At 45.9% G+C, this 9,487-nt stretch overlaps 1 protein-coding gene across 1 annotated transcript in view; it reads right to left on the bottom strand.

Moving 5' to 3' along the window:
- Nucleotides 1–5,622, bottom strand: part of PCDH19 (protocadherin 19) — a 175,489-nt gene extending 169,867 nt beyond the window's left edge. Inside the window, exons 1-2 of the mRNA XM_018561953.1 lie at nt 3,318–5,622; nt 2,113–2,127 (exon numbers count right to left, since the gene is read on the bottom strand). Coding sequence (XP_018417455.1) covers nt 2,113–2,127; nt 3,318–5,476 — 2,174 coding nt within the window. The 5' untranslated portion in view covers nt 5,477–5,622. The remainder of the gene's footprint in view (nt 1–2,112; nt 2,128–3,317) is intronic.
- Nucleotides 5,623–9,487: the final 3,865 nt, after the last annotated feature.

Here is a 9,487-nt window from a genome sequence, read left to right as displayed (position 1 = left end):
AGAGGAAGGGAAGGGTTACCATGGTCATGGCCACCCTAGAAAGGATCCATAAGGATCTGAAAGCAATCTTCGTCAATCCCATTACATTCATCTATAGCAGATCCCCCCCTCAAGTGAGGCTTAGTACTCGGAGCCAGGGAAGGGTTACCCTGGTCATCATGACCACCCTAGAAAGGATCCTTAAGAATCTGATAGCAGTCTTCTTCTCCACCCCATTGTGTTGTTCATGTGTACGAGATCCCCCCCCCCCCCTAAGTGAGGCTTAGTGCTTAGACTCATGGAAGGGTTAACCTGGACATGACATTAAGTCTGAGGAACGCCACTGCCAAAAACTGACCTAAATAATGGTAATAGCCCTCAAGTGAGGCTTAGTGCCTAAAGCCAAGGATGGGTTAACCTGGACATGGACACCCTAGAAAGGAACCATAGGGATCTAATAGCAATGCTCATTAATCTTATTATATTGATCTATACTGGACTCCCCCCCAATGAGGCTCGGCGTTCAGAGCCCGGGAAGGGTTAACCTGGACGTGACATTTCGTCTGCGGCACGCCACTGCCTAAAACTGACCTAAGTGACGGTAATAAATGGGGACCATGATCTGCAATTGGAAATGTCACATAAAACTAAAAAATACGGCTCAGAATAATATTTTAGCCTCAATGACATTTTCATCATGACAGAAATAAAAAGGCACGGAATCAAATCTCCGGGCTGGAACCTCAGACACTCCCCTCCACTCCTTTTTTTTTTTACATATTCTCCTTCCGCTTGAATAATTTAGGATATTTTATATCGCAGGAGGAAGGAGAAGGTAGAGCTGAGTGTGAGCTGCCCATGCATGCAGTGCCACTTCCATACAGCCGCCAGTTGGGCATAAGAAAACATAGCGATGTCCTGTGCCCGAGGTTCCTTGGTGCTGACAGATCGCAGCTCTCTCTCTCTGCACCAGTGACACAATACATCAGCGGCGGGTCTCTGCAGTGTGCGGACGGGGGGCAGATGCCTGCACCAGTGTGGGGTGAAAGGGAATTTTATTCAATGACTTCATCCATAGCAATCCACCCGGACTTCCTTTACATCTACGATGCACATAACCCCTTGGATGCCACTGGACCAATGTATTGCAATCAATTAATCAATGAATTCATACCTTTTAACCAAAAAGGAGGAGATTAAAATGCCCCCCCCCCCCCCCCACACCACAAAAAAAACAAAAAAAAAGCAATAACACAACCCAAAATAAACAATTGTAAGGGCAGCTAAACAGCAATGGGAGTTGTTGCTGACACACACACAAAGGTAGCTCCCATGCAAGATAAACATAACAAAATCACTGTTAACCCTTGCATCCCTGTGTCTGGCTAATGCAACAGTGTTAATGGTCAGCTCTTAGTACATGCCATTTCCTTGCCATGGTGCATCAGCCTGCATTTTAGGCAACTAGATACGGTAGCTGCTACAATAAACTCTTCCTGGCAGGGTTGACTGATTCCTCCAAAATGCTTTTAAATTAAAAAAAAAACAAAAGTGCTTCTTAACCTTTACATTTCTGCATCTGGCTATGTAATTGGCTGACACAGTTCCAAGCATCAGTACTACACACAATGGCACACAATTGTTTGTCATAACAAGATTCTAAGGACAATCTGTGATGGTAGATGGTACAGGAACCGGCAACCCGGAGTGCCATAAGGACCCTATGGATGAAGTATATTAGTAAACAGATTGCATGCAGCAAACAGTGGTACTCCAGCTATGGTAGAACTACAAGTCCCGCTGTCCCAGCATGCAGGTGATGGGTGGAATTTGTAGTTTGTCAATGGTTGGCTGCGCAGAAAGGGAAGGAGAAAAAAAAGGGGGGTGGGGGGGTCTTTCAGCTTGCAAAACAGGCATTGCAATATATTTATATGCTGTATACACATGTTTTTTTTTTTTATTTAAACACATAGGCACGCCGTCGCGGTTCAGCCTGGGTGCACAATGCTGCAAAAGGCGCTGGGACTTGTAGTACCATAACAGCTTGGGGATGAAGCACTCGACAACACAGTCTAAAGAGAAAGAATCTAGGATGTGTTCATGCAAAAAAAATTGCTGGTGGCACAATGTTACCTTGTTGGTGCAATTCTATAAAAAACAAAAAAAGAATATTGATTGAGCAGATGTGCTTTTTGTCAGGCACAGGCATAAGATGGTTTTCGTGCTCCTCACACCTTGGAAGAGCTCAGTGTGATGAATATAAGAAGAGGCAGTATCACTGTAGCGGTAACAAGATTATAACTGTATAAAACACTGCAGCTTGGCTACAGGGCAACCTAATTGATATTCATGCGGGGTTAGCATTTGTCAAGCAAAGTTTTTTTTCTCTCTCTGTGTGTGTGTGTGTGTGTGTGTGTGGTGCGGACAATAGCGCAAAAGGAAACAATACTCGTATTATTGCCTTGTACTCAAAGCCGCACACCAAAAAAAAAATGGGGTTGTTGCGATGCAAACATGTTTGGGCAAATTGCAGTCCGCTGCCTGCAACAAATATGTTTTCATTATGCAGGGCCGCTGCACTTGCAATTCGTTACTGATATAAGTAAGTGCTTGCAAATCTCACATAAGCTGATAAGAAGGGCGAATCAATAATTAATCTAGTCCTAAACTGCTTTTTTTTTCTCTTTTTTTTTTTTATACCACCATTTTTATGCTTCCATTTACAGGAGGCTTGCAGAAGGAGACAGTGCTAAGAGAAAAGGGGGCTGAATTGAATGTAATCACCTCTACAGACATGCATTGAAATGTAAAAATCATTATGTTTGCATTTAATTCTTTCAAATTCCAACTGAGATTCAAGTCCGGTCTATCTACTTAGCTGGAACTGAAAATGTGCTTTCCTTGGGCATACAGTGCCACCTAGTGGCGGAAAATGGACACTGCGATTTTGTTTTTGTAGCCGCCTTGGCGTCAGTTAATACGGGCAGTACGCTAATAAGAATTTGTTGCTGCAGAGTGTAGACACCTGCAATTTTATTTTTTATTTTATTTATTTTTTCCCTACTTCAGCGCCAACCTATCCGTAACCGGTACAAAATTACTGCAAGACAACAGAATGGTTTCCTTAAAGAGCTTTGCTGTCTGCAGCAGGTGGAATCCTACACTTGTAGCAAGGAAACACAGAGCAAACGTTGTCTCTCCGTTCATAGAATGGCTGTTGCAGTTGAACACGCAATAAATAAAACATTGCCTTTGGCTGTAACATGTATATTATACGTATATATTTTGAATACAATAGAGCCCAGTTAGGTTAATCAACACATCGATGGACCCCTTACCTGCAGTTGTAGGTTCTAATTTCCTTGTTGTCCCTCTTGCATTTGACGGCCACAAAGATCATGGTCACAAAAAGGATGGCAGCAATAGATCCCAAGGCAATGATAAAAATCAGAGACAGGTTAACAGATCCGATAGATTCCTGAGCATCCAGGGCTGGGGACAGGTAGATCAGAATCAAAGCGGAGGCTGAGAGAGAAGGCTTCCCATGATCCTGTGCTGCCACAATCAGTTCATAAGTTGTCTTGGAGTTTTCCCCAAAAGTCCTGGTGGTCCTAATCTCCCCATTGATCTGGTCGATCTCGAAGAAGCCCCTGTCCCCTTCTGTAATCTCATAGGACAACCTGCCGTTCTCCCCTTCGTCATAGTCGTCAGCCTTAACCACAGTCACAAGGTAGCCTACCCCTGCGTTTCTGGGGATGTAGACCTCTGAGGTACCATTGACTAAGGGTGGAGCGGTAATCACAGGTGTATTGTCATTGACATCCACCACAATCACCCTAACCGTGACGTTACTCTGCAGTGGTGGAGTACCACCATCCTTGGCCGAAATCTTAAATTCAAAAGCCTTGGTCTGCTCGTGGTTGAAGGATCTGAGAGCATAGATATCTCCTGTGGTTGGGTTGATAGAAACATAGGTGAAAACCGGCATGTCCCTCACTTGAGATGGCACCAGTTGATAGGACACACTGCCATTTAATCCCAAATCAGGGTCCCTGGCTGAAACAGAAAGTAAGTACGCCCCTGGAGTATTATTTTCAGAGACAATGGTCTGGTAGAAGGTTTTGGAGAAATGGGGATGGTTGTCATTCTCATCTGTGATTCTGACCGTGAAGGACTTGGTGGACTGGAGTGATGGGTTGCCACTGTCTTTGGCCTGGATGGTCAAATTGTACTGGTCCCTCTGTTCCCTGTCCAACCTCCCATCTACCAAAATGGTGGAGAAGCTTTCATATTCCTGAAGCCTGAAGGGGACATTGCCTAGGAGTTTGCAGACCACCCTGCCATTGATACCAGAGTCCCTATCTGAGACCCTCACTAAAGCTATGACATAGCCATTTGGAGCGTTCTCACTTACTTCAACCACCTCACTGTTGACAGAAAGCAGGTTAATAACAGGTACATTGTCATTGACATCCAGTACATTCACAGTCACTTTGCAATGGGCAGGGATGGAGTTGGGTCCCAAATCCTTGGCTTGGACATCAATTTCGTAGACATGCCCTTCTTCATAGTCTATAGCCCCACTGACTGTAATGACTCCAGTTTTGGGATCTATCTTAAAGAGCTCCCTAGTTTTGTCAGACACATAGCTGTTAAACGAATACACAATCTCGCCATTGGTACCTTCATCTGGATCAGTAGCATTGAGGTCGATGACCAAGGCATTTAGAGGGGAGTTCTCAGGGACATTTACAGTATAGGCAGGCTCCTCAAAAACTGGATTGTTGTCATTTGAATCTATCACTTTGATGTTTAACTCCACAGTCCCGAAATTGGAGGGCTCCCCACCATCTAGGGCCGTGATGATGTAATTGTAATGAGACTGGGTCTCTCTGTCCAGGTTTTTCTCCACCACCAGCTCAGCAAACCGTGAGCCATCTCCTCTTGTCTTGATCTCCAAGCCAAACAGGTCATTGGGTGTGATCTCATAGGACTGGACCCCAAAGTTCCCAGAATCTGGATCGTAGGCACTCTCCAGGGGAATCCTGGTGCCAGGGCTGGCCGTCTCCGAGATTTCCAGGTCGATCTGGTCGGTGGGGAAACTGGGAGCGTTGTCGTTGAGGTCTTTAATCTCTATTTTAATAACACAAATCTCCATAGAGTTGGACATGACCTCCAGTGAGATGACACATTTGGGCATCTGCCTGCACAACATGTCCCTGTCAATCTTCTGCTTGGTGACCAGCAGCCCTGATGCATTGATGTCCACCAGGTGAGGCGCAGAATTGGAAACCACTCTGAATGCAGGCTGCCTGGGGTCTAGCACAAAACCAGCATCCTTGGCATCCCTGGCCACATTGGCAATCTGGGTGCCTGCTCTCTGCTCCTCATCCACTGTGTATTTCAAGTTGATCAGAGCCCGGGTTCGGCTCCAGGACACAACCAGCAACAGCAGAATGTGCAATACATCCATGTCTTTCCTTATCCAAAGCCACATAGTCCCTGCTCCCTGCTAGATAGCTGGAGGCTGGGTTTAGAGGGCAATTAATCTCAGGCAGGCGAATGAAAGGGGACGAAGGAGAGAGACAGAAATCAGCAAAAATCATGTAGGTAACTCACTGTGCCCTTTTGGGAAGCCTCACTAAGGCAAAGGCAAGGGAGGCAAAAGAGCATGAAGTGCCCAGAGCAGCCTGGGGTCCCCGGCACCTGCCCTGCATGCACAATGTCTCATGGAAACGATGCGATCACAGAGCAGCTCTCTTTAATCGCGTCCTCATGGCTTGCAGTCAGTCCATTTCTTCAGCGGAGCTGCATTGGTGTGTGCGGGTCTCATGTAGCATGACACAAAGTCCAAGAAAGCCCAGATTGCTTTTCTTTCACACCCTCTGATCCATAGCCATTCAGCCTGCCCTCATCCGCTAATTAATACACAAGTACCAGTCTCAGCAGCCCCCATTCATGGTGCAATTTCCGTTAGGGAGGCAGGAGGGGGGGAGATAAAGAGATGAAGTCTTTGAGAAATCAGTAAGTCCTCTCCAAACAATTCACTCCCCAGGCTGAATAAGATTCAATTAAAGATCCTTTCTCTCTCTCTCTTTTTTAAAAATCTGCAGAAAATTGCTCTGCAGGAAAGAGAAATGATAAAGATCCAAGTGGGTGTCTAGGATCCTTCTGTCCTTTGGTGCAGCCTCTGCATCTAATAGAGTTCCTTATGCATTGCAATTATCCATAGATAGATCCCCTTGGCTTGTTCTAGCTCTCCTCCTCTGGTGTAGTAGTGTGGGAGCACCTAGATGTGTCTCGCTTTGCTGCTGCTAACTAGTGCCAGTGCAGTCTGTGAACAGAGACAGAGAGAGACAGAGAGGAGAGGGGAGGAGGGAGAGATGCTCTCACATACTCCATGCAGCAGCCTATCACAGGGTGCCCGGGGGGAGGAGGGGCGTTGGGGCTTCTGATTGGGGCTGGGGAGCTTCAAATTTCCAAAAGGGGAGTAAAACTTCCTCAGTCAGCACAGAGGCTGCGAGAGGGAGATGTCCGTGGTGCTGACTCTGTCCGGGGATGTTCTGCTGCTGCTGCTGATGGACCAAATGACTGCTGGGGGAGATTGCTTCTACAATGCATTGCGCAGACTGGGATCCGTGTGCTTGCTGCTGTCTTCATCATTGCTGAACCCTTTGACCCAGAATCACCTTTTCTTTTTTTTTTCTGTCTGCAGTGAAACCCTTGAGCCTGCAGACCCTTTTGTTCCCAGACCCCTGCATGCTGTGGTGACTTATCTTTGCTCCTCAAAAACCCTTAAACCTGCAGACCCCTTTATTTCTCCACACCCCTCCACACTTTGGACTCTTAGCTTTGCTCCTCAGAAACGCTTAAACCTGCAGACCCTTTTATGTCTCCAGACCCCTGCACGCTTTGGACCCTCATCTTTGCTTCTCAGAAACCCTTAACCCTGCACACCCTTTTATTTCTCAAGACCCCTTCACACGTTGGACCCTTAGCTTTGCTCCTCAGAAACGCTTAAACCTGCAGATCCTTTTATTTCTCCACACCCCTCCACACTTGGACCCTTAGCTTTGCTCCTCAGAAACCCTTAAACCTGAAAATCCTTTTATTTCTCCACACCCGTACACGTTGTGGTGACTTAGCTTTGCTCCTTAGAAACCCTTTATCCTGCAGACCCTTTTATGTCTCCAGACCTCTGCACGATTTGGACCCTCAGCTATGCTACTCAGAAACCCTTAAACCTGCAGACCCTTTTATTGCTCAAGACCCCTGCATACATTGGACCCTTAGCTTTGCTCCTCAGAAACACTTAAACCTGCAAATCCTTTTATTTCTCCAGACCCCTGCAAACTCTGATTCCTTAGCCATGCTACTCAGAAACCCTAAACCTGTATCCCCCACTTTTTTCTCCAAACTTCTGCATGCTGTGACCTTTTAGCTGTACTCCTCAGAAACCCCCAGACCTGCAACATCTTCACTTTTCTCCAGATCCCTACATGCTTTGGCCCTCTAGCTTTTCTCCAAAGAAGCCCTTGAGCCTGAAGATAACTGCATGCTTTGGACCCTTAGCTTTGCTCCTCAGGAATCCTTGAGTCTGCTCTGCTGGCCCTTCTTTTTTTCCCCAGGACCCTGCATGCTTTGTCCTTTAGCTTTTCACCTCCGAAACCCTTGATCCTGCAGCTCCTGTGTGTGTTCCTCCACAGCATTTTTGGCTTGTCCCTTATTCATATAGATACTTTAATTTGTGACCCCCGATGGTTTGTCACCTTACAAACCCTTGACCCTGTTTTTGTTAACTTTGCACCTCTGGAGTACTATTCCAAAGCTCCTTGCCTTTTATGCGCCAAAGCTACCCCATAGCTTTTGCACCCTAAACCACTGGTATTTGAGACATGTTTCTGTGCTGCTCCACATCCCACCTTGCTCCCATCTACCCTTAGCATTGACAGTGCTGTTCCTTATCTATATAGAGACATGACCCACCTTGCCCCAATCTACCCCTAGCTGTGACAGTGCTATCACTTACCTATATACAGACGTCACCTTGATCTGATTTCCTTTGCACCTCCATACCCCAAGTCCTGTGGTCTCTTGGCATTCCCCTTGAGCTTGCATGTGTCTGTTTTTGCTCCTTAAAAAAAAGCCACTTTCAAGCCCTTTACCTTATGGAGCCTTTTGACCCTGTGGAACCGTATCTTTGCTCCCCAAGGCCTCCTTACTGACCCCGCCCATTTTTCCTGCATTGCCCTCTTTTATGTCAGGAGCAGGGCTGATCTTGGTAGTGAGTTTCTTATATCCTCAAGCATGCATAATATTCTTACAGCACCTCAGCCTGCAAGCCAGGCTTTCCAATCCATGCATGAAGAGAAGAGATAGCAATTTTCATGCGCGCCTGGCATTCAGCTGAGCTGAGCATAAAAACACTGACAATTCACAAGCTTTTGCTGCAGGTACAGGCACACCCCTTAACAACCAATGGATTTTCTATTTTTTTTTCCTTTAATGAATCATGTTCCTGTTTTGAATGTATGTTTACCATTTATTCTTTGATTTGCAATCATGTGTCCTTGAAAAAAAAAAAAAGGAAATGAATAAAGCAAAAAAATAAATAAATAAAGATGTCATTCTAAAGCATAATTGTCGTATTGAGCATGCACATTGGCATTGTACAACGTCATCTCCAAGTCATTTAAGGCCTGGCCTGTGGCACAGGAATGAAAACAGGCTTGAATCGATGCAAATGCATTGTGTATAACACAATCTACAAGGCAATTGTGGAAATAAAGGTTTTTTTTTTTCCAGTGGAATAAATTGCTGAAATATAAACATTACACAGCATGCTCTGCCGATGATCTGCAAGTCTCTTTAGGTGGTGTGCATGGCGCAGGGGTGGAAAGGGATCTTTTGCATGAGCTGCTGAAGTGGCAGGAGCGCTGCCACTCTTAATGCAGGTCACAGTCTGCTAATAACACTCTTTATATAGTGAGCATGCAGCTATCCATCACTGCAAAAATGGAGTTAAGCCAGTGTGTGTGTGTGCGTGTGCGTGTGCGTGTGTATGAGGAAAGCAGCAAGCTAGGAGAGAGAGACTGGTTGTACCTGTTATAAGGTTTGTGTTACACAAGCAGTCTCCAGTTACATTGTATTCATGAGAACACTGAACAGCTTCACACTGTCACTGCTGGCCACCATTAACCCCTTCCAGGTTCCAGGACACTGCAGCATTCCATGGCAACTCCATCCCCAGCCATGGAATAATCAGCATTTAAACCTACTAAATCCCCATCTAGTCGGCAAGCATCTCCTGTGCTGACATCTCTAAACCAGTAATAAAAGAGCATTTTCACTAGAGCCATCACAGTAATAACTGCCTTCTCTAAGTGCACAGGCTGCACTGAAAGCATTGCATGGAGAGAGACTGGGGCAGGCGCTGGTTGCATGGAGGGAATCGAATGACTATTTGGTGTTGGCCAGCATAGTCAGCGACTGCTTCATTGTGGCTCTG

This window comes from Nanorana parkeri, unplaced genomic scaffold, assembly GCF_000935625.1.
Source record: "Nanorana parkeri isolate BGI_ZX_2015 unplaced genomic scaffold, ASM93562v1 scaffold552, whole genome shotgun sequence".
Taxonomy (NCBI): Eukaryota; Metazoa; Chordata; class Amphibia; order Anura; family Dicroglossidae; genus Nanorana; species Nanorana parkeri.
The sequence above is the reverse complement of the archived record's forward strand: the minus strand, read 5'-3'. Positions and strand labels throughout refer to the sequence as shown.